General features: G+C 44.4%; 2 protein-coding genes across 2 annotated transcripts in view; both read left to right on the forward strand.

The window, feature by feature from the left end:
* LOC141080330 (cell cycle control protein 50C-like) overlaps positions 1-849 on the forward strand; it is a 28,390-nt gene extending 27,541 nt beyond the window's left edge. Inside the window, exon 5 of the mRNA XM_073565465.1 lies at positions 1-849. Within this exon, the coding sequence (XP_073421566.1) occupies positions 1-194 (194 nt within the window). The 3' untranslated portion in view covers positions 195-849.
* LOC141078578 (microtubule-associated serine/threonine-protein kinase 3-like) lies at positions 379-25,068 on the forward strand. Its single transcript, XM_073565205.1, has 3 exons — positions 379-410; positions 22,919-24,273; positions 25,052-25,068. The coding sequence occupies exons 1-3, from the start codon at positions 379-381 to the stop codon at positions 25,066-25,068; spliced, it is 1,404 nt and encodes a 467-aa protein (XP_073421306.1).
* Positions 25,069-25,421: the final 353 nt, after the last annotated feature.

Below are 25,421 nucleotides of genomic sequence, written 5' to 3' on the forward strand. Positions count from 1 at the left end.
ATTTTCCTGTATCCAGGTTTGGGGGGAAAAAGCATGTGATCCTATCAACTCTGTCATGGTGCGGAGGAAAAAACATGTTTCTAGGAATTGCATATACTGTGACTGGGGCAGCCATTGTACTGACAGCATTTGTCATGCTTGGTGTGCACCTGAAGAAACGGAAGAAGCCTAAAAAGCCATTTGCTGTCAGATAAAACCTGTGTTTTGTAATAAGTTCATTTAGAAATGCTCTTCTGGTATCACGTTTAATATGGTTTTTTTCTCTGCATCAAAGTGTTATCAGCATTGCTCGAAATGCAAAATCTGGTGAAGAACTCAGTAAAAATCTCTGCAAAGGTTTTTAAAATGGCATAATATGGAGTCCATAATGTTCACCGTATGGAAGTAATATATGAAGATACCTGGAATGGGTAAGATAATTAATCATGGCACATTTTTGACAAGTATTGCCCACTAGAAGCTTTGCTTGTTGGAGAGAATACAGTGCCATATGAAGATACCTCACCAAATATCTAAGGCTCTCATCCAATCTAACTGCCCAATTCTTCCTTACTTTATGCTGCCAACCAGGGGTGTAACTATAGTGAGTGCCAAAGTTCCAGTTGCACCGAGGCTTTGGAGCCTAAGAGGGCCCAGAAGGTCACTTTGGTCCATATGAGAAGACCAATGCCATTAAAGATGAGAGTTGGAGGCCCTGTTGGAGATTTTGCACAGCAGCGCTCCATCTTTGCAGTGACGTTAGGTTCTCTACTGACCACACCAGTTTAATCACATCGAGCTCTTTGTTCTATGAGAGGAAAACCCTCAAATAAAACCATTTATTGGTGCAGACCTTGATACTAAATTAAATTCATGTGTCCTTTGTGTATGACTGTGATTCCTATTCTGCCTCTTCCTGATGGCTGCAAATCCCAAGTGTTTTAATTATCAGCTTCTTAGATAATTGTATAACTTGTACTCACACCAGCAGGCGTCCGCAGATAGTTTTAACTCGACCGCCACTGCAACTGTAAATAGACCAGGACAAACGATGCCGTTTTCTTCCAAAATCCTGTATTAGTTTACAATGAACAGTAGGTAAAAAGGAGTAATCTGTACAGGGGAGTACACATGCGTCTTCAGTAATGCCTGCTGTAGCCTAAACTGAAGAAGAAGGGAGGAGCAACCTAATACAGAGCTCAACTGCGGGAGGGACATAGGGACAATCTTCACACAGTCTAATTCTACCTAGCAACAACAGGGAATTTGCTGATTGGAGGAAAAACTCAACATAGAGAATATATATATTACAGGTTGTTCCCATTTGTGGGACACAACAATTCCATTTTCCTTCAAAATCTTCCTTACCTGATGGAGTTGCTGCTGAGGATAATGTGATGAAGAAGAATTTTTATTTATTGCTTTGGCCCAAACACCATTTTAATGTCATTGATGAAAAAGGGTGTGCGATGTAGGAGAAATATATAAAGAATAAGGCGCATCAAATTTTTAGCTCTTTACCCCATCAAATAAATATCTGTGCTCAGTCAATTCTGAAAGCATAGGACCCCATAAAATCAGATGACCCCTACCACCTTTTGAAAGGAAACGGAAACAACAATATAATTAAATATAATTAAAGGGTTAATCCACCCCCCCAAAAAAAAAAAAAAAAACAACAACAGTTTATCCCCTAGGATACCTTGCTGATAACTGGGTGACAGATCACTGGGATCCCAGAGGATCCAGAGATTGGGGATTTGTTTTCCAGAGTTTTTCAGAGATTGGGGATTTGGAACCCTGCGATTGGGGCTCTGTGGTTCTGTCTTGAGCAGAGATGCGCTGGGTATGCTCGGCCACCCCTCCATTCATTGTCCGCGGGCCTACCAGAAATAACCGAGTACAGCACTCCGCTTTCTCCAACAGTCCTATAGTCAAACAAATGGAGCCGAGGTCGAGAAAGCGGACTTCTGCTCCATTCAGGACAGACATAAAATGATCTATTGTTTCAGTGAAGTTTTTGTGTTACATTTAGACAGGTTTGCGTTACCTTGGAAGAAAAAAAAACATTTAACCCTTAGATTACCCAGGTATTTAACACTTTCATAGAAGATCATAAGTCAATAATTTGGCATATTGACTTAACAAAAAACAGAGAGAAAAAAAAACAAAAAACGAAGAAACTAAAAAAAAAAAAAAAAAAACAACACCCCCCACTGTTTTCATGTTTCTTTTGTCTCCCTCCCCCTCCCTTTCCCTTACTTTCTTTCTTCTCTCTTTTTTCTATTAAACTTCTCTACACGTTCTCCACTATATCATTGAGGCCGTCGGGATATAAGGTTTTCAACAGGAAAATCCAGTACGACTCTTTTCTATTTAATTTCTGTTTGTGTCATTCTGTGATATTTGTTCCACAGGGGTTACCTTTATATCAAATTTTTTTTCATTGACCAAGAGGTGTCTGGACAGACTATGTTTTAAAAAAACTTTATTGGTGTTTTGCCTGTGGCCATTCATACGCGACCGCAATGTCTGTGTGGTGCGGCCCACGTACTGAAGACCACAGGCACAGGTGATCACATAGATAACGTGGTCACTCTCACAAGTCAGGTGTTGATTTATATTTAGCCAGCACCACAAATATAAATCAACACCTGACTTGTGAGATTGATCACGTTATCTATGTGATCACCTGTGCCTGTGGTCTTCAGTTGGGGGAATGTATGAGAAGGCAGTGTGGGGATGTGTTTCACAAACCCAGAGAAGATGGAAGTCTGCAGAGGTGAGTTGGGCTGTGAAAAGTGTCTGGACAAGAGAACGACTCCAATCAGAGACAAAGTCATTCATCAGGTACCTGGATGCAAATACTTTTTTGTAATACTGACTAAGGCTGCTTTCACACATCTGGCTTTGTGTCTCCGGCGCTGTGCGGCGAAAAGCCGTAGGGGCGGATCCGGGATGTGCCGGAGACACCGGATGCCTGTGTGGCTGGATACGGTGGAGCCCACATTTAAAAGAGCAGCGCGAGACTCAGAGTCTCCGCGCATGCACTCTGAGAAAAACCGGTCCGGCGCTGTCAAAAAACGTTGCGGCACGGTGCGGCGACAATACAACTCTATGGGACAAAACTGGATCCAGTACCGGATCCGGTTGTTCCAAATTTCGCAGCATCGTGCCGGATTCAAAAAGCCGGATGTGTGAAAGCAGCCTAATTCTCATGTTTTTATTTACATTAGGAGCATTAAAGGGGTTGTCCAGGTTTGTGATGAGTCTGCAGTCATTCTATGTGACTGCAGACTTCTGAACACTCGCAGTGCGCACTACATGCTGTCAAGATTCTGTTGACGGCGATTTGCATACATGCGGTCATGTGACATTCATGGCCTCATTCAATAAAAATGAATTGAGCGAGGCCGGACATGTCGAGTCAGAAGTCTACAAATAGCTCACATGACCGCCTACTCTTGCCACTGGTAAGGGAGAATCCTAAGTGTACAGTGCATGCGCTGTGGAAATCTGGATACACATCATATAGAGTGATTGCAGACTTTCATCACAAACCTGGATGAGCCCTTTAATTATAAAATGAAGCCCTGTAGCCAATCCTAACAGCGTGTAATATACTCACTATCAGGATTCAGCTCTGCTTGCTTGTTCCATCAGTTATCACATGGCCACTTCACTCATACGCGATTTTCATACTTACTGTCACATGACAGCGAGCTTCTCTTCCTGCGTCTCTCAGTTTATCACTGAACATTTAGAGAATTAGGGAGAGCAGCTCTTCAACACGTGACTAAGGGCTCATACTCACTCGGACCGGAGCGTGCGGCTGCATAGAAATGCATGTAGCAGCACGATCCGGTCCGAGCGCCAGTGGCAGTGCCAGGTTTTCATGCGAGCGACTCGCACAAGAATCGTGCGAGTCTCGTGCAAGTGAGTATGAGCCCTAAATGTGCAAATCACATATGTGCTTTTGATGGGAGGGGGGCACCAAAATGAATTCCTGCCCTGTGTTCTGGAAGCTGAATTGTCCAAGCGAAGGAGATGTGATTTCATGAAAACTTTTGAATTCTGCAGAATTTGTATTTTTTTGCTTCTATGAGAAGCCTGAAACAGCTGCATGTAAAAATTGCAGTCGCTTTTACGCTGCTTCAAATCGGTACCAAAAACGCATTAAATAAGGACACGGTGCATGGAAAAATGTAACAAAAATGCTATAATCAGAGATTTTTAGTGTGTAGTTTGGTGCTGACACCTATAGAAAACAAGCAGAAACTCCCCCACAGTATTTACAGTACGTGTGGACACAGCCTTAAGGCCCCGTCACACACAGCAATCTCGCTAGCGTGATCGCTGCTGAGTCACAAGTTTTGTGACACAACAGCGATCTCACCAGTGAGATCGCTGTGTGTGACAGCGATCAGCGAGCGGCCCCCCTGCCGGTATCGCTGATCGCTGCAAGAAACCTCTGGACATTTTTTTCGTCGCTGATCTCCCGCTGGCCAGCACGCATTGCTGCTTGTGACGGGCGGGAGACCAGCGATCAGCTGTAAAATAATAAAAAAAAATTAAAAATATTGTAATTCTCACCTTCCGGCGTCCCGCGCAGCATTCCCGCCTCTCTCCACGCTCCCGGTCCCAGTAATCCTTTGCAAGAATGACCGCGAGACTTTGCGATCCCACAAGAACGGACGTCATCGCGGTAATTCTCGCGAAGGATTACTGGGACCGGAGCGTGCAGAGAGGCGGGAATGCTGCGCGGGACGCCGGAAGGTGAGAATAACAATATTTTTTATTTTAATTCTATTTTTGACATGAATATGGCATCAGCGCTAACGAACACAGCGATGCCGCGCACTCGGCATCGCTGTGCTAATCGCTGGTGAAGCTGTCTGACAGCTCACCAGCGATCCTGACACGTTGATATCGTTGTCGGGATCGCTGGTAAGTTGCTATGTGTGACCTCATATAGTGAAGCTTGTGTCAATATGAGAAAGTGCTTCTCACTAAAGTAGAATATCATCGAAAAGTTAATTTATTTCAGTTGTTCAATACAAAAAGTGAAACTCGTATATTATATAGAGTCATTACACACAGAGTGATCTATTTCAAGTGTTTATTTCTGTTAATGTTGCTGATTATGGCTTACAGCCAATGAAAACCCAAAAGTCATTATCTCAGTAAATTAGTCCCAGCCCCATTGTGAAACAGGCCAAAGAAAATGTGTATGATTAATGAGGAACATTACATTTGGGTCAAAATAATGTGAATGTGAGAAAACACGAATATAAGTCGTCATGTGTTTAATGACTACATAAAAAATTCCCTCCTCACAGTGAAGTGTATATTCTGTTGTATTGTAAAGCTCCATAGAAGCTCAGATACACTGTCACATATTATTAATTGGCTTCTTTATTAATTTCATTCAAGGTGGGTAATGTAAAAGTTCCATTTTGAAATCAGGACAATAGTCTTAACCCCTTATCGATCGCCGATACGCCTTTTAACGGCGGTAATTAAGGGTACTTAAACCACAGCACAGTGAATTCACGGAGCTGTGGAGTAAGTAAATAGCGCCCCCCAGTGTCTGATTTTCTCCGGGGTCTCGGCTGCAGGGGGTAGCCGAGACCCCAGAGAACATGAATTGGGTCGGTTTTTACCGACCCCGCTTTTGCGATTGGCGTTATTAACCCTATAACGGCGATCGCAAAAAAAGCCGCAATTTTGCATTTAAATTCTCTTTCCTCTGATGTGATCACACATCAGAGGAGAGGGAAATAGGGTTCCCGATCCCCCCCCGGTACCTCTCCGTGCTCCAGGGTCCCCTCCCGGTGGTCCTGCGTCCCGCCGGCGTCCTCCGGTGGGCGCCGCCATCTTGGATCCGGAAAAAATGTCGGGCGCATGCGCAGTGCGCCCGCCGGGAATCTGCAGGCTCCGGCAGGCAGATTCCATTCATTCATTTTGATTAGTATGATAAACTATCATAGTGATCAAAATAAAAAAATAGTAAATAACCCCCCCCGTTTATCACCCCCTTAGCTAGGCAAACATAATAAAATAAAGAAATTTTTTTTTTCATTTTTCCGTTAGGGTTATGGCTAGGGCTAGGGTTAGAATTAGGGTTAGGGCGAATTAGGATTAGGGTTAGAATTAGGATTAGGGTGGGGATTAGGGTTAGGGGAGTGTTGGGGTTAGGGTTGGAGCAATAATTGAGGGGTTTCCACTATTTACCAACTTTGGGGGTCTAAAAATTGGGGGCTAAAAAAATCACTTTTGTGGAAATAAAAAAGACTTTTTATTTTCACGGTTCTGCGTTATAAACTTCTGTGAAGCACTTGGGGATTCAAAGTGCTCACCACACATCTAGATAAGCTCCTTGGGGGGTCTAGTTTCGAAAATGGGGTCACTTGTGGGGGGTTTCCGCTGTTTTGGTACATCAGGGACTTTGCAAACGCAACATGATGCCCACAGACCATTCTATCAAAGTCTGCATTCCAAAATGGCACTCCTTCCCTTCAGAGCTCTCCCATGCGCCCAAACAGTGGTCCCCCCCCACATATGGGGTATCAGTGTGGTCAATTTCTCCTGTTACCCTTAGGAAAATAAAAAATGGAGGGCTAAATAAATCATTTTTGAGGAAAAAAAATGATTTTTCATTTTCACGGCTCTATGCTTATAAACTTCTGTGAAGCACTTGGGGGTTCATAATGCTCACCACATATCTAGATAAGCTCCATCGAGGGTCTAGTTTCCAAGATGGGATCACTTTTGGGGGGTTCATACTGTTAATCACATCAGGGGCCCTGCAAACGTAACGTGACGCACGCAGACCATTCCATCAAAGTCTGCATTCCAAAATGGCACCCCTTCCATTCCAAGCTCTCCCATGCACCCAAACAGTGGTTCCACCCCACATATGGGGTATCAGCGTACTCAGGACAAATTGCACAAAAACTTTTGTGGTCCAATCAAAATCATTTTTGAGGAAAAAAAAATTATTTTTAATTTTCACGGCTCTACATTATAAACTTCTGTAAAACACTTGAAGGTTCAAAGTGCTCACCACACATCTAGATAAGTTCTTTAACGGGTCTAGTTTCCAAAATGGGGTCACTTGTTGGAGGATTCCTCTGTTTAGGAACATCAGGGGCTCTCCAAACGCAACATGGTATCCGATCTCAATTCCAGCCAATTCTGTGTTGAAAAAGTCAGACGGAATCCTTCCCTTGCGAGCTCTGCCGTGCGCTGAAAAAGTGGTATACCCCCACATATGGGGTATCAGCGTATTCAGGAGAAATTGCACAACAAATTTTGTGTTTCATTTTCTCTTTTAACACTTGTGAAAATAAAAAAAAAGGTTCTGAAGTAAATTTTTTGCAAAAAAAAGTTAAATGTTATTTTTTTCCTTCCACATTGCTTTAGTTCCTGTGAAGCAAGTAAAGGGTTAATAAACTTCTTGAATGTGGTTTTGAGCACCTTGAGGGGTCTAGTTTTTAGAACGGTGTATTTTTTGGGTATTTTCTGTCATGTACACCCCTCAAAATGACTTAAATATGATGTGGTCCCTATAAAAAATGGTTTTGTAAATTTTGTTGTAAAAATGTGAAATCGCTGATCAACTTTTAACCCTTATAGCTTCCTAACAAAAAAAATTTTGCTTCCAAAATTGTGCTGATGTAAAGGAGACATGTGGGAAATGTTATTTATTAAGAAATTTGTGTGACACATCTCTCTGATTTACGGGCATAAAAATTTAAAGTTTTAAAATTGCAAAATTTTCAAAATTTTCACCATATTTCTGTTTTTTTCATGAATAAACACAAGACTTAAAGAATAAATTTTACCACTAACATGAAGTACAATATGTCACGAAAAAACAGTCTCAGAATTAGCAGGATCCGTTAATGCGTTCCAGAGTTATAACCTCATAAATTGGTAAGAATTGTAAAAATTGGCCTGGTCATTAAGCTGCAAACTGGCTCTGTCGCTAAGGGGTTAAAAACTGTCCCGATAATAATAATAACAAAGGGCCATTGACTCACGAATTGTCAACCATGAAGGAAGGAAACCTCTAGGGAACCTTGGCTGAAGAACTGCCCTTTCTTTAGGCTGTAGATGTTCATTGATGAGAACAGAGACCGAGCTTGGAATCTGTTTCATGGTGCAGCAGGTAATACATTCGATTTGTGACTATATCTAGCTGCAGAAAGTCCATCAAATGTTTTATCCACTGATGGAACAGAGACCAAGCCCGGAATCTGCTTTGTGTGCAGTTGGCATCTCACTGCGGAAAGTCCTCTAATAAATGTCGTATCCAGTGAAGTGAACAGATACCGAGTCCAGAATCTGCCTTGTCATACAGAAAGAAACTCACTTGTTCTGAGATCGCATCTAGCTGTAGAAAGTCCAGAAAATGTTGTATTCACTGGTTGAGATTAGAGACCGAGCCCAGAATCTGCCTCTGTGGCGCCCCTGGGGGTTCAGTCCCCACAGAGGTACTGCACCTCAACCAGAGGTGTGGTATCCCACTGCCCAGGTAACGTGAGGCCACCTGACAGTACTCTTACAGCAGCACCCAACACACGCTATACCAGCAGATGCTCCTGTATCCCTGCTTGGTAGGAAGGGATGTTGGGAGGTGGGTGGAGCTAGAGGGATCAGAGTGGGAGAATAGAAGGGAAGTTAGGACAGTCTTCCCATAGGGGGAAAAAATGGAAGGACGTGTGAAAACACTCTTCCCGTAGGGGAAAAAGGGAACAGACATGTGTGGAGTAGCTCCTGGTCTGCTGGAAGGGGCAGAAGGAAGCTCCCTAAAGAGGGAAAAGATCCTAGAGGCATGAGGTAGCGGTTATACCGCCTGTGGGGCTCGCTCCACGCTGATGGCCATCAGGAGGAGGGATCAGGTCGTAGAAGGGTATCGGCTCGTAGCCTAGTGAAGTGAACAACGGACTCAGTTAGCAAGCCGAAGGCAGTGGCACCTTTAGGTACCTCAGCCACAAGCCACAGTTATCTTTACCAGAAAGGCAGCCATAAGGGAGCAAGGAAACGCAGAGAGTACGTTATCCGACAAGGTCAGAGGTTGCTGGTCTGGGACACTGACTGTGAGGTGTTGGGCAGGAGAGGCGAGAAACCAACACAGTAAGATGGCCAGTAAAGGCATATACTGAAGGGAGTGCTGGAAAGGTGTTCTTCATCTGCCTGGGATTTGACTGGACCCCTCACCTGAAGGATGCAGCACCAAGTGGGCATCTGTGTGCACCAGAACTGTGAGTAAAGCTTTGGAACTACACCCAGCTGTGTCCTCTGAATTCTTCCTGCAACACTCACTCAGCACTGCTACATCTAACATCACCATCACCTCCTACATCCTTATTCCAACCACTGTCTTGGGACAACAGTTCCTCCTGTGGAGAGCAATTCCAGCTCTGCTTCATCACACCATCAGTCCCAGAGGATCTGCACTGCAGCGCTGGTCAACTCTGACCAGAAACCACGTCAGGAACACATATTACAAACTCTTTACTTTCCCCTGTAAATATACCCCTTCTATTGGATGCCTAGGGCTACGGACCGAGTCACCGCCGCTGTGACACTTCCCCTTTAAGAAGCTGCCCAGTACCGAGTAATCCCCACTGCCCTGGTGGGCGCTCCACCTCCTTTTCTTGATGTAAAATTCTCATGTCCAGCTGGATCCCATATTGATTGTGGGAACACAGCGAGGCCCCACTTTGCCTCAATGTCAACATATATGTTACAAAATCATCAAATCCGGTAAAGATTAATATATGTACATGGAGACAGATTATAATGAGTGGGGCACAGAAGAAGTTTACATGTCCCCCATTATCTCTAGATTATAATACAGCACTATGTAATATATGACATTATTTAATGGCTATGTTCGGGTATGTTTTACACCCTAACAGAGCTGTGATAGGATTAGTACCCTGCCTATTATTTTGTTATTTTGTATGTTTAGATTACAGCTTGCTAGCAATCCCTTCTTCATGGTTCATATACAGCCATATACAGCACTCCACCCCGTTTCGTATAACTCCTTGAAAAAGCTGTGATAGTGAAATGACTGTTATTGTTGAAGCGGTGGCCAAGCATTTCTGGTACTAGAGCATGTCTAAACGTACTGATGACTTTTTGTTATTAGCTTTGCATTTTAATAAGGCTTAGTATTGGTACAAGCACTTGCTTATGGCACCTGCGAGTAAATTTGTTTGTTGATATTGAGCACTTTTTATCGTGCCATCAGCTTTTCTGATTTATTACATTTGCATTTTACACCTTTATAGCTGTATATGCATAATGTGATCATGATCAAAAATTTATCTTATTGTTTTTGCCATGATCACCCACTCTTCTATGTGTTTCAAATTTTTTACTCATGTCATCAGCCATTTTTGTTACATATTGTGATTTATTAAAGATTATTTCTATGGTACCATATTCATGATTGGAGAATGACTAAACCCATTCTCATGTAGTCCCACCAGTTTTGGGTCACAGACTGATGATTTAGCTTGCATAAAGAATAATAATGCTTTCAACATTTAGGTCATTAGTGTCCAATTTAAAATTATTTAGCCTATTGCCTTTTAATAGTAAAACATAACATAAAACTTACCGATAAGCCCTAATAACTTACATTTGGCTTTGGCTGGCATAGGCCAGAAATTCCTGAAAGACAAATTTCATGAAGGGTTTAGCTTTCTCAATGTCCTTGTCTAGGCCAAGATCTTTATCAAAACTTTGAGGAGCCAGAGTAGTAAATTTAAGAGGATTCAGAGGAGGATGTGGAATCTGTTCTCTTGTTCGGTAAAAGACAGGGTTTATAAGATTAGTTGTTCATTAATGGACATTGATTCTACTCAGAGAACCAGAAAATACTAGAAAGTTGCTTTCACTGCAATTTAATAATAGATTGTTTTTAATAGTAGATTTTAATTTATGCATTTTATGTAAATTAGAAGAACAGATTATATTTATGGTAGTAAGTATTTTTCTCATCCACATGAAGAAAAAATCAGAAGAGATTATCACATCCTCATCTGGGTCCATATTGATGATTATATAGACGGGTCCAGGCGTAGGGATGTTGGTGCTTTCCTGGACATCTCTATTTTTGGCCAGTGGTTCACGAGGAGTATCGTCTTTTGCAATATTAATTTCATCCCTTTGTTCTTGTGTAATGTTGACCTTGGGACCAATGGAGCACCAACATGCCCGGTTATGGATTCGTTTCCCGAACTGTCCGACTCAGAAAGGGCGAGCAGCAGCTATAGCTCCCACAGTGGAATGGATTCTTGCTTGTCACTTATTCGGCAGCAACTGGGAGGAAGTTACCCTTGAATATGGATGCAGTCTGTTCTTCAAGAAGGCAAAGCAGAGAGCGTTTTCTAAGCGACAGGCTGTGTGTGAGGCGTGAGAATGACAGACTGACAGAGACCACCAACTGGAGTTAATCTAAATCTAAAAGAAGCAATCTACCCTCTGAACAGTAGTGTCAACACCTGTAAACCCCTTCCCGAGCATTTTCCAGTCAAAGACGAGGATCGGGACACATTTTTGACGGGGTTTTAAAAGGTCTGCAGACAATATCAGTTGAATGAATATGGTCTCATGTAAAAATTTACATTAAAAGAAATGTGTCATGTATTTCATTAAATGAATTAGATGTACAGTGGGGAAAATAAGTATATGATAGACTGCAGATATTTTGCAAATTTTCCCACCTACAAAGAATGGAGAGGTTTTTTTTATTTTTATTGTAAATAAACTGTGAGAGACAGAATCTAAAAGTAAAAAACAGAAAATCACATTGTATGATTCTTACATAATTAAGCTACATTTTATTGCATGAATTAAGTATTTGATCACCTACCAACCAGCAAGAATTCTGTATGGAGGAGTGGGCCAAAATCCCTGCGGCAGTGTGTGCAAACTTGGTCAAGAACTACAGGAAACGACTGACCTCGGGGGGACCCAACGTCGTTTTTTTGGGGGGTGCCCCGTTTTAATAACCAGAAAAGGCTAAGTATACAGCAGTGAACTGATATTATTAGCCTGGGAATCTTCATGGGTTTTACCCCCTTCCAAGGCTATAAACATGTGTCCCCAGCTGTCCACTTTCCCTCTGCTGGTTAATAAATTGTCGAGGGATCCCACGCCATTTTTTTTTCAGAAAATAATTTAGTATGTAAAAAAATACATGTACAGTAAGCTACACAAGCACTGTCCTAATTATATATGTCATATGGCACTTCAAAATTAGATAATACTTCAAAAAAGATGCAAGAAGCTAAACGCCATAAAATTAACAAACTTTATTGTGACACTTCATGAATAAAAACTATAATAAAAGAAGATACATTCCAATGCCTGAAAAACTGGTCAATATGTCCAAAACATCCAAGTTAAGTATAGATATCATTGGGCCCACAAAAAGGTCTATAGATATATATATCCTGAGACTATGCCAATAGTAGAAAGAGTACTGCACATGGATAACCCACGTGAGCATGCAAAATGGTGTATGCTAGCGTGCTATTAAATCTACAGGCTAAAGATATGTATCTCCCATATATATGTAGAATCTTAGGATGAAATGAAAACTCAAAGTTATAAAGCAAAGTTGCTTATGAGGAATAAAGCTTCTGTGAACATTACTCCCTGCCAGTTATCACTATAGCACATATTGTAGGCAGCAATATAAAACACGAGAAAACAAAAAACACAAATATCCTGAACTAAAAAGTAAAAAATATACTGCAAATTATGCACAAAGGTAATAATAATAATAAGGGTATTTAGTAAACATAATTTTGATCAAAATAATGTACAAGCCATCCCGCCACGTCACGGCAACCCTTGTGGGACAGTCCCTACTCTAGTATTTAAAACCTTTTCACTTGCCAAGTGGTGTGAATGTGAATAAGGGTCGAGCGGCTGAACCACTAGTAACAGCTTAGGCCAGACTGGATGGCTTTCCCAGCTCAGAAAAAGGGCGGTCACACCCATATATGCACTGAATGCACAATGCAATGAATAAAAAACAAATCTGAACTGAGAAAAGTAAGTTAATGTGTATGCACAATGTAAGTGCATATTAACACATGACCATTAACCAGAGAAAACAAAAAACACAAATATCCTGAACTAAAAAGTAAAAAATATACTGCAAATAATGCATAAAGGTAATAATAATAATAATAATAAGGGTATTTAGTAGACATAATTTTGATCAAAATAATGTACAAGCCATCCCGCCACGTCATGGCAACCCTTGTGGGACAATATAAAACACAGTGCAAGCAGTGCAAAAAAGCTTTATAAAGAGAGGGCATATGACATGATTGTTGCAGCGTAGATCATAGAATCATAGAATCGTAGCGTTGGTGTCACGGGAAGCTTAGGTAACTCTAGGCTGAACCCCGGGGCCCCTGTGGTGTCCCTCATAGACTAGAGGAAACCCTGACTTTCCCTCAACCCAGGGTTTACACTGAAGGTGTGCCTGCCTGGGCCTCCACCCTGTCCTTGTCTCCTGTCCAGCCCTAAGCTGAACCTACCACCCTCCACCCAGTGAAGAGACCAAACACCAGACCCCACAAATAAGTATGGACAAGGGTAAGGGAAACGCACCACACCGCGTACACACAAGAGAAAACAATAAGGTGCAAGGGCAACCAAATAATACCACGCAGGGAGGAAATAATGGCAACAACGGAATATACTACACCAGATATTGTATACTCCTAAGACGCCCCCTTCAGACCGGTAACGCTAGCACAAGACAAGAGCTATAGTCGGCGACGCCCATAGTCACACAGGACAATATAAAGGCAGGGGGCGTGGCTAAGCCCTCACCCAGACTAACAACCTGGCTAACCCAATCCAAGCCGGATCCGAAGACCAACCGGCGCCGCTGAGAACAAAGTGGTAGGATGGGGTATTACCACTGTCTGCCGGACAACCTGGTGCGAACCGTGTCCGACATGACAGTACCCCTCCTTCTATGAGGGACCCCAGGAACCTCACAATGACGAGGGCCTGGCTTGTCCGGATGACGGCGATGAAACATCGTAACCAGTCGGTCTGCATGTATGTCCGAAGCCGGCACCCAAGTTCTCTCCTCTGGACCATAGCCACGCCAGTGAACCAGGTACTGTAGAGTGTGACGCACTACCCGAGAGTCAACCACCTTGGACACCTCGAACTCCAACGTGCCCTCCACCAAGACGGGAGGCGGTGGCAAGGGAGAAACATCCACAGAACCCACGACCTTTTTAAGTAACGCCTTGTGAAACACATTATGCATCTTGTATATGGCAGGTAACTCAAAACGAAATGCCACAGGGTTGACAATTGCGGAGATCCTAAACGGACCAATGAACCTGGGACCCAACTTAAGCGATGGTAATTTGAGTTTGATGTTCCTTGTAGACAACCATACCCAATCACCCACACACAGGTCCGGACCTGGCACACGTTTACGGTCAGCCACACGTCTATACTTAGACCCTACACTCAGCAAGCGCTGCTTTACTCTCCTCCAAACGGATGACAATTGTGCTCCCAACTGGTCCTCCTCAGGGACGCCAACCGAGCACCCCTGGTGCAAGGTACAGAATTGGGGATGTTGACCATAAATACAAAAAAAAGATTCCCCAGACGATTCCTGACAATGATTGTTTATCGCGAATTCAGCCAGAGGAAGAAACGTTGACCACTCTTCCTGATTGTCAGACACAAAACAGCGTAAGTATTGTTCCAAGTTTTGGTTCATACGCTCAGTCTGCCCATTCGACTGAGGATGAAAAGCCAAAGAATGAGACAATTTGATCCCTAGACGTGAACAAAGCGCTCTCCAAAATTTTGCCACAAATTGTGTACCTCTATCAGATACAATGTCAGACGGGACACCATGAAGTCTGACCACCTCGCGAATAAATACCTGAGCAAGGGTCTTCACATTGGGCAAAGATGGCAAAGCAACAAAATGCGACATTTTAGAGAACCGATCAACTATTACCAGAATGACCGTGTTCCCAGCCGAGGTGGGCAAATCCGTAATGAAATCCATGGAAATCTCAGTCCATGGCTTACTGGGCACACAGAGAGGATGAAACATGCCAGTAGGACGGGAACGTGTTGTCTTGGCCCGTGCGCACGAGGTACAGGCAGACACATATGAGGCCACGTCCTGACGGATTTTGGGCCACCAAAAACGACGTTTTACAAGTTCCAGAGTGCCCTTAACCCCTGGGTGGCCTGCCAGGACAGTATCGTGATGTTCCCCTAACACGTTTAAGCATAGGTGTAGTGGCACAAATGATTTATTAGGAGACAGACCCGGCGGTACCTCCTCCTGCGCCTCAGCAATCTCTGCCTCCACTTCTGTCGTGATAGCCGAGACTACAACACCCTTTTGGAGGATAGGCACCGGCTCCTCACATGGCTCTCCCCCCGAAAAACATCTGGACAGGTCGTCCGCCTTAGTATTCTTAGAACCTGGTTGGTAGGTCACAAAAAAATTGAACCGGGTGAAGAATAACGCCCAGCGAGCCTGTCTGGGGGACAGGCGTTTAGCAGACTCTAAATAAAGCAGATTTTTATGGTCTGTAATAACAGTAATCTGATGGACAGCCCCCTCCAAGAAGTGTCACCAGGCCCGGATTGGCAATATAACCAACCGGGCATTTTCCCGCTGGGCCGCTGTCACGTGTGCCGCGGGCGACAGCGCCCGAACATCTGGCCGCTTGCCAGCTGCTGCGGCCACTGTGGCTCCTGCTGCCGGCCCTCTGCGGGCACGGCGGTGATAGATTCAAGTTCCTCCCGCACTGCAGGGAGATAAGCCGCCACGCCCCCCACGCACCCCATCCTCGCCGTAGCATGAGACCCCCTCCCCCCCGCAGCCACTCACAGCGTCGCACTCGCTTGCCTGCTCGCTCTGTTCGCAGGACCTGTGATGAGATCACAGGAGGGGAGGAGTCAGGGGGTCACATGATCAGGAGCCTTTGTCCAGACCCCCGATCATATCACCCCTGACTCTGCCCCTCCTGTGACCTCATCACAGGTCCTGTGCGCTCAGCCTTGCCTCTACCGTCTGCAAGACTCTGCTTTGCTGTTGTCATGGTGCTGGTTGAGGTAAGTATGTGTGGGGTCAGGATTTACAGTGTGGATGTAGCAGAGCTGTGTGTGTACGAGGTGTACGGAGCGGAGCTGTGTGTACGAGGTGTACGGAGAGGAGCCGTGTGTATGAGGTGTACGGAGAGGAGCCGTGTGTGTACGAGGTGTACGGAGAGGAGCCGTGCGTGTACGGAGAGGAGCCGCGCGTGTACGAGGTGTACGGAGAGGAGCCGCGCGTGTACGAGGTGTACGGAGAGGAGCCGCGTGTACGAGGTGTACGGAGAGGAGCCGTGTGTGTACGAGGTGTATGGAGCGGAGCCGTGTGTGTACGAGGTGTACGGAGCGGAGCCGTGTGTGTACGAGGTGTACGGAGCGGAGCCGTGTGTGTACGAGGTGTACGGAGCGGAGCCGTGTGTGTGCGAGGTGTACGGAGCGGAGCCGTGTGTGTACGAGGTGTACGGAGCGGAGCCGTGTGTGTACGAGGTGTACGGAGCGGAGCCGTGTGTGTACGAGGTGTACGGAGCGGAGCCGTGTGTGTACGAGGTGTACGGAGCGGAGCCGTGTGTACGGAGCGGAGCCGTGTGTACGAGGTGCACGGAGCGGAGCCGCGCGTGTACGAGGTGTACGGAGAGGAGCCGCGCGTGTACGAGGTGTACGGAGAGGAGCCGCGCGTGTACGAGGTGTACGGAGAGGAACCGTGCGTGTACGAGGTGTACGGAGAGGAGCCGCGCGTGTACGAGGTGTACGGAGAGGAGCCGCGCGTGTACGAGGTGTACGGAAAGGAGCCGCGCGTGTACGAGGTGTACGGAGAGGAGCCGCGCGTGTACGAGGTGTACGGAGAGGAGCCGTGTGTATGAGGTGTACGGAGCGGAGCCGTGTGTGTACGAGGTGGAGCCGTGTGTGTATGAGGTGTACGGCGAGGAGCCGTGTGTGTATGAGGTGTACGGAGAGGAGCCGTGTGTGTACGAGGTGGAGCCGCACGTGTATGAGGTGTACGGAGAGGAGCCGCACGTGTATGAGGTGTACGGAGAGGAGCCGCGCGTGTATGAGGTGTACGGAGAGGAGCCGCGCGTGTACGAGGTGTACGGAGAGGAGCCGCGCGTGTACGAGGTGTACGGAGAGGAGCCGCGCGTGTACGAGGTGTACGGAGAGGAGCCGCGCGTGTACGAGGTGTACGGAGAGGAGCCGCGCGTGTACGAGGTGTACGGAGAGGAGCCACGCGTGTACAAGGTGGACGGAGTGGAACCGTGTATGTATGGAGTGGAGCCATATGTGTACGGGATGTACGGAGCGGAGCCAAGTGTGTACAAAGCATACAAAGCGGGCTTTTCCCACGGACACAGGAGTACACGGCGGAGCCCCGAGGAGCATTTTAAAACACACACATGACGTTCCACCTGAAGTGATGTGCTGGAAGCTGACCGGAAATGAGATAATTTCTTGAGGAGATTGTGACGGAACCAGGAATGCTTCAGATCCATCACCGTGTCCTCCTCCGACAGCGCAGACAGCAGGATCGCCTTGGAATCGGGGATGTCGGCCATGTGAGCGGATCATGATAGGTCCTGCATCGGGAGGCTCAGGTGGGCACTACAATGGGAGCCGGGCTGCTATAGTATCTTTGTAGAATCTTTCTTTATTTCTTTCTCTCTTTTTCTTTCTTTCTCTGTTCTTTCATTCTCTCTCTGTTCTTTCTTTCTCTCTCTAATCTTTCTTTTTTCTCTCTCTGTTCTTTCTTCCCCTCTTTCTTTCTTTTTCTTTCCTCTCTTTCTCTCTGTTCTTTCTTTCTTTTCTTTACTTCTTTCTTTCTCTCTCTGTTCTTTCTCTGTCTCTCTCTGTTCTTTCTTTCTTTCCCCTCTTTCTTTCTCTCTCTGTTCTTTCTTTGTCTCTCACTGTTCTTTCTTTGTCTCTCACTGTTCTTTCTTTCTTTCCCCTTTCTTTCTCGCTCTCTCTGTTTTCTTTTTTCTCTCTCTCTCTGTTTTCTCTCTTCCTTAGTGCCAGTCAGTGTGCCCATAATGCCAGCCACTGTGCCCTCAGTACCAGTCAGTGTGATCAGCAGTGCTAAATGGGTGCGATTAGGTGTGGACATGGGTGTGACTAGTTGTGAAATGGGTGTGGTTGGGCGTGGCCAAAATTTACCGTCTTTCCCTTCTTCAAAAGTTGGGAGGTATGATAGGGGCGGCTATGACCAGGGGGTCTGGTTGCCCAATAGAGAGCAGTTCTGCCAGGAATTCTGGAATCATGCATACAAAAGGGGACAGCGCTTTGGGAGGAGTACTGTACCTAAAAGCAATAAATAGGACTGAGCTGAAATACTGGGCACAGCTGTGACTACATGTTATATAGTCGTGTTAATCTCCTCTCACTTCTTGTAAACTACAACTGTACAAAGATATTATATAGTCACCATGTGACTAGTGGGCCTGTGTAACTTCAAATGCCAGGGCTGAATTTTAGTCCCAGTCCGGCCCTGGGGTTGTTGCTATAGACGGCATGTTTTTAGTAGAGTAGGAGGAAATGACTAGTTCTCATTTCAATGCCATAACACCCCCCTTGGTCGTTCTGTTCAGAATATCTAGAAAAACGTGCAAACTGGTGACATAAAGTAAATTACTTATTGTCATAATTCTGCAGTCCAGATATGTACTGAGAATATGTGAAAAGCCCGGACAACCCCTTTAATGACAAAAAAAAAAAGTTTTTCTTCCAGTATGTACAGTATATAAAATAATTTACTCATCAATTAGAAACTGCAGGTTTTATTGTTTTTTTCCTATGGTAGCTACATAATAAAGTCAAGCAAAAGAAACATAGGGGCAGCCATTGTGATCTATTTTTTTCCTCTCAAATAAAATAATAGTAAGTGCCCCATAAAATGGTGCATAGGAGAAGCTCAGTTGATTGCTCCATTTCTGTTAAGTTGGCTACAAATATAGACAGATTTTGAGTAAAATCACAAATCTTAAGTCACAAAGATGTTTTTTTTTAATCTGTTTGTACATCCTGAGCCTACTGGTTCATGTACACAACGTCAGACATAAAATAGACTGACACACATGTATTGCAATGGATCAGGGTAAATTTATATTCCACTCATGGGTAAAATTATGAATTTCATTGTGTAGTGTATTATCAGATTTATTTATCCTGAGCTTAAAGAATTGAGCTTTTACCTCTGGACCAGAAGTGAGGGGTCAGCCGAGCAGAGCTGACCGTGGTACAAGAGGAGGAAAGCAGATAGAAGGGTTTGCAATATGACACAGCTACACATCGACCTTATCCGAAAGGTGTGTCTTCTGTGAGCTATACCCAGCACTGTCTAATCATGCAGGAAGTTAGACCAGGAGATCAGCTCTGTATCCTTACATCTCACACACTAAGAAACCTAGGCTATGGTGAGGCGCAGTCTTTTTCTGCTGTGCTGCTCCCTGGTAATGATTGGGCAACTCATACAGGAAGAAGAAGTACACGCCCCCAGTGAAAAGTAATTGATAACACCCACTTGGACTTACCGTTTTCTTTTTTACTTCATATGTGCCAATACTTTGCTAATATCGCCGAAACTGAGAGGCAAAATTGTATAATGTGTCCAGTTAAATAAGTTGTCTTCTACTTGGGCAACTTCTCCTCATACCCCATACTTGGCCCCGATAAAATAAAAAAGCTTATACTCACCTCCCATGCCGGCACCGTTCTCTAGGGTTCCTGTGCTCTTTTGACACATGACTCCAGTGCCCAATCAGCGCTGACGTCACTGTCTCTGCCTCCTGTTGAATTGAACATGAAGAGCAAGTGATAAAGCAGCTAGAGCCCCAACTTCCTCTTCATGTTTGATTTGTCCTAAGGCGGGCACAGCGATGCCGGATCAGATTGGGTGCTGGAGGCACGTGTCACAACAACCACAGAAGAACTCCAGGACCGCAAGTGCTGACACCACGGGAACAGCGCCACCGAGGGAGGCGAGAAAAGTTTTTTTTATTGAATCGGGGCCAAACATCAAGAAGGGGTGGCCCAAGTAGTGGACAGCCCTCTAACCATGACAAATTTTGGGTGCTGGAGGCACGTGTCACAACAACCGCAGAAGAACTCCAGGACTGCGAGTGCTGACACAGTGGGAAGGGCACCACTGAGGAAGGCGAGTAAAGTTTTTTTTATTGAATCGGGGGCAAACATCAAGAAGGGGTTGTCCACGTAGTGGACAGCCTTCTAACCATGATAAATTTGGTTAAAAGGTCCACTTTAATCCAATAAAAATGTTTAAAAGTTTCCAATCAACCCATTTTTCCATCTTCAGGGGGACGAGACAGGGCTGTCCTCTGTCACCTTTTCTTGTTTAATATTGCCCTTGATCCCTTACTAAGATATCTGGAGATGATCCCTTCCTTTGGGGGCATAGGGGTCGGTCACCATACACTTAAAACGTTGGCATTTGCTGATGATCTCTTACTCATGATATCCAATCCTAAGGAATCCATTTCCTCTATAATGGACGCCTTTAATGAATTTGGAGCAGTTTCGGGATTTTGTATAAACTTTAATAAATCTCATGCTTTAGCTATTGTTAAAATTGCTCAGAAACGGTGGCCGTTCCCTTTTCCCTTTCAGTGGAGGAGAAATTCTTTACCTTATCTTGGCGTTGACCTACCATCAAATCCTCATGATATCTATAAATTAAATGTTCAGCCTCTTATTTCTGTAGTTATACAAGAAATTCAATCCTGGAAATCCCTTAAATTATCCTTTGCAGGTAAAGCCCATCTAATTAAAATGATCTCTTTCCCTAAAATACTCTTTCCTTTACAGACGCTCCCGGTTCTACTTTCTAAAGCTGATGATAGGCTACTGACACGAGCCTTCTGCCAATTTATTTGGGGCTCAGAAGGGGGCTCTACAATTAGTGTTTTTAAGCTACAGCAAACCAAATCTTTGGGTGGACTTAATCTCCCAAATTTACGCCTCTACAGTATAGAGGCTGCTTTTTGCCATTCCATAGATTGGATATTCGCCTTTAATTGCTTCTCTAATACCCCAATAGATGAGGCCATGTGTAGACCCTTCAGCCTCCCAGCATTGCTTCACCTACGAAATGCTGAAATTCCAGTGGAGGTTAGAGATAATCCTCTATTATGGTCGGTAATCTTGGGATGGCGTCAAGCTAGACGAGTTAGCGGTCTTGACCCCCACATCTCGATGTTTCTTCCCTTTCAAGGTAACCCCTCTTTTCTACAAGGCAAGTCACCTCCCATTTACAAGGTGCTTGGAAACATTGGGTGTAGACTGGTCCGAGATACGTTAACAAATAATCAATGCCTTCTTACCTTAGAGGACATGGCTTTCAAATACCCAATCCTTACAGAACACAATTTTACTGTCTCTCAAATTAGACATTATGTAAGCACAATATTGCAAGACATACTGGATGATGCTAGAACACACCCTCTAAATTTAATATCCATTAAAGCCCAAATGGGAACTTATTCTATGAGTCTTATATATAAATCATTAAAGCCTTCTATACATTGGTCAGACTCTTCACCAGGCCCTGGAAAATGGGTTGCTCAATTAACGAACTGTCGGGTAAATGAACTTTTGAAAGCCACTCTGCGTATGAACTCTATATTACCATATGACAGTTACATAACCATGTCTCTTATGATATTTCATAGAGTATACATCTCCCCGGAGGTCAAGTCTAAAATGTCCCCCTCAGGGGACTATCCCTTCCCTAAATGCTTACACTCTCTAGCTGATATTTTCCATTGCCTTTGGGACTGCCCAAAAATAAGGGAGGTGTGGGATACACTTCTGCAACATCTCATCAACACTTTTGGCATATCTATCTCTCTCTCCCCGGAGTGGGACATATTTAATATTCTCGCACAGGACCAGTTGGTGAGGCTTTCTGTCCAGCAGCGCAGCATCTTGTTCATATGGGCGGCAGCCACACGTAAAAGCATTCTCCATTTGTGAGCACAGGATGTAACACCTTCTTTAAGCTCAATTACTACAAAAGTAACATATCTCGTCAAAATGGATTGGATAAAGGCCTTACTTAATAAAGAAAAAGACACTGACCGCTTTTTTTTCACATGGTCCTCTTTTATCAATACTCACACATCTTCCATATGCCAGGCGATACATAGTTGTTTCCAGCTCACCAACTGGTATATGAGAGAGCAGCTTGCCGGTAATATCCCTATTAGACTGGATTGAAATTGAGTTACGAAGTTATGGAGTTTGCCCGGGGGAGTGGAAGGGGAGGGGTGGGGGGGTTATAGTTGAAAAAATGCCATCTAATGTTAATAATATTGCATAAATGTTCTTCTGTTATGCTATTGGACATTATATGTATACTTTGTATTACACTCAATAAAGACGGTTTAAAAAAAAAAATGTTTGAAAACAGATGGTCGGCCATTATGACATCACTGATGGTCGGCCATTATGACATCACTGATGGTCGGCCATTATGACATCACAGATGGTCGGCCATTATGACATCACCGCTCGCAGTTACTTATGCTGTGTACACAGCGTTCCGGCTGCCATTTTGGCTCCCTAGTGACTGAGTGCATTTGCAATTTTTCGCTATGGCTGAATTTCTTCTAGACAAGCTTCAGGTAGAAGGATTATTGGAGATTATTTACACCCATTGCTCTGACATTAAGCTTCTACCACCCGATGGCGTCCTCGGCTTCACTCACCGGCTGGTGGTGGAGCTAGTGCAGGACTGCCTGACCAAATACCACCAAGACCGTCTTACCTCAGAGTATCTGACGGATTTAACCCGCAACATTAGGACATTACTACAGCAGGCTGAAGAAAGATCTCAAGATGGAGATTTGGCTTTTGTTAAAAAACTGGCTGAAAAAGTCCTGTATGTGCTGGAAGGTCCGGCCCGCTCCCCGGAACGCCTGGAGACACCAGAAGGCGACGACAAAGACGGGGAAAATGTTCCCCCGGAATCCCCGGACCCTAATACGAGTCATCCGGGGCCAAGCAGCGATCTGACAACAGAATCCCCTGAGCTGCCGGATCCTGAGAGTGTGATCTGTGAGATGCCAGAGATCCACGAGCCTGCCACTAACTTGATGGAATCATTGATCCCGGCGAGAAAGCCGCATATGAGCGACTTTGAGACATCCAAACTGATCAGCGGCGGATGTTTTGGGGCTGTCTACTTAGTGCAGCACAAATACTCACAGCAGATCTTCGCTATGAAGAAAATAGCGAAGAAGAACCTGGAAACTGAAAAACACGTGGAAGCGGCCTTTCTGGAGAGGGACATCATGACCTTCGCTGATTGTCCCTTTGTGGTCTCCATGCTCTGCTCCTTCCCTACTAGATCTCACCTGTGTATGGTCATGGAGTATGTTGGAGGTGGAGACTGTGGGTCCCTTCTAAGCACCAGGGGCCGTTTATCTATCCCCTTGGCCCGTCTGTACTTTGCAGAAACAGTTCTTGCTGTGGAATACCTGCACAGCTATGGTGTGGTGCACCGAGACCTAAAACCGTACAACCTATTGATTACAACTGCTGGGCACATTAAAGTCGCCGATTTTGGGCTTTCAAAAATTGGTGTCATGATACCAAAAACCAACAACTATAAGCAATCAGTGAAGGACATCTCCAGAGAGTTCAAGGACCTTGAGAATTGTGGTACCCTGAATTACATGTCCCCAGAGGTCATCCTAATGAAAGACTACGGAAGACCTGTTGACTGGTGGTCAATGGGGATCATCCTCCATGAATTTCTGGTGGGATCTTTACCATTTGATACGGATTTCATACCTGAGCTTAAAAGATTGATTGTCATGGGAAAAATACCTTGGAATTACAAACGCTGTCCACCCCGTGAGGCTAAGAACCTCATCACTGACCTGCTCAAAAAAAATCCTGAGCAAAGACTTGGGACAGGTGGAGCATTTGAGAATAAGGATCATCCATTCATGAAAAAAATAGATTTTGACAATCTTCTAAATCAGAAGCCGATGTATATTCCTCATCTTGTGTCAGATGTGGACACCAGCCTCTTTATCAATCACGCTCATAGAGACATGCTTATGGTCTCAGAGAACGAAGAGGAAACAAGTGAGGACAAGGACTTTAACTTCCAAAATTTTACGTCATCCTCTGAAAGGCTTTCTAAACTCTGCACCATCGCTACCATCACGATGAACAATGAGAATTCAAAGTCCCATCCAGAGTGTACCCAAGCATCAGACATCGAGAAAAGAAAATCTGCAATAAATCCAAATGCAGAGCAAGAAAGCCCAGAAAATGTAAAAAAGGAGAAAAAGAGAAGAGGTTTCACCTTCCTCCGGATCTTATCATCCTGCCGGCGTGGATTATCCAGGGCTGCCCGCGTGTTTACATGTTGTTGCCGCTCCCCTACGACATCTAAAAGACGGTAAACCTCCACATCCAGCGCCCTGAGGTCCAGCAGATCCACCATCACTGCTGGAGAAGTATAGAAGTGCAATTCCACAACAGATTTTTTTACCATGTTCACCAAATGCTAAATCTGACCTGCCATTATGATTCGCCAGGTCATTATGAGATGACAGATACCAAACATGTATAGATTGTTATTTATTTACGTGGTGAAAAAAAATCCAAAGTTTAATAAAAAAAAAAAATTGCACCATTTTCTGAGATCCGTATCGTCTCCATTTTTTGGGATCTGGGGCTGGGTCAGGGCTTATATTTTGCGCGCCGAGCTGACGTTTTTAGTGATAGCATTTTAGGGTAGATACGATTTTTTAATCACCCGTTGCTATGAACAAAAAAAACGTAATTTTGCGGTTTGGATTTTTTTCTCGTTACGTAGTTTACCAATCAGATTGCCTTTGTATTTGGATAAATTGGGAGTTTCTTAAAGCAGCAATATGAAATATATGATCGCTTTTTTGTATTGTTTTATTTTGACTAGGGAAATATGAACTTTAAACTTTTTTTATATTTTTTAAAACATTTTTTTTCCACTTTTGACTTGCTTCAATACAGTAGTCTCCATAGAAGACTTGAAGCTGCAATCATCTGATCGCTTGTGCTACGTATAGCCTTGCTATGTGTAGCAGAAAACATCATCTCCAGGGGCGTCCGTGGGTGTGGTTTGTGACACGCTTCCGGCACGCATGTGTTAAATGCCGCTGTCAGAGATTGACAGTGGCATTTAACATGTTAGCTGCCACAGGTGGATCGCAATTTCAGCTGTTAGGGGCACATGACAGTTGATCAAACCAGCTATCATGTGTCAGAAAAGATGTCGGCTCAGCGTCGGAGTCGGAGCCCGTATCAAA

Source organism: Dendrobates tinctorius, unplaced genomic scaffold, assembly GCF_039654945.1.
Source record: "Dendrobates tinctorius isolate UK_male_01 unplaced genomic scaffold, ASM3965494v1 ptg000016l, whole genome shotgun sequence".
Classification (NCBI taxonomy): Eukaryota; Metazoa; Chordata; class Amphibia; order Anura; family Dendrobatidae; genus Dendrobates; species Dendrobates tinctorius.

Coding starts and splice junctions, on each gene's coding strand:
- LOC141078578 (XM_073565205.1), top strand. CDS start 379: ATGGAAGTAATATATGAAGATACCTGGAATGG. Junction 411..22,918: donor TATGAAGATACCTGGAATGG/GTAAGATAATTA, acceptor CCGCAACATTAG/GACATTACTACAGCAGGCTG.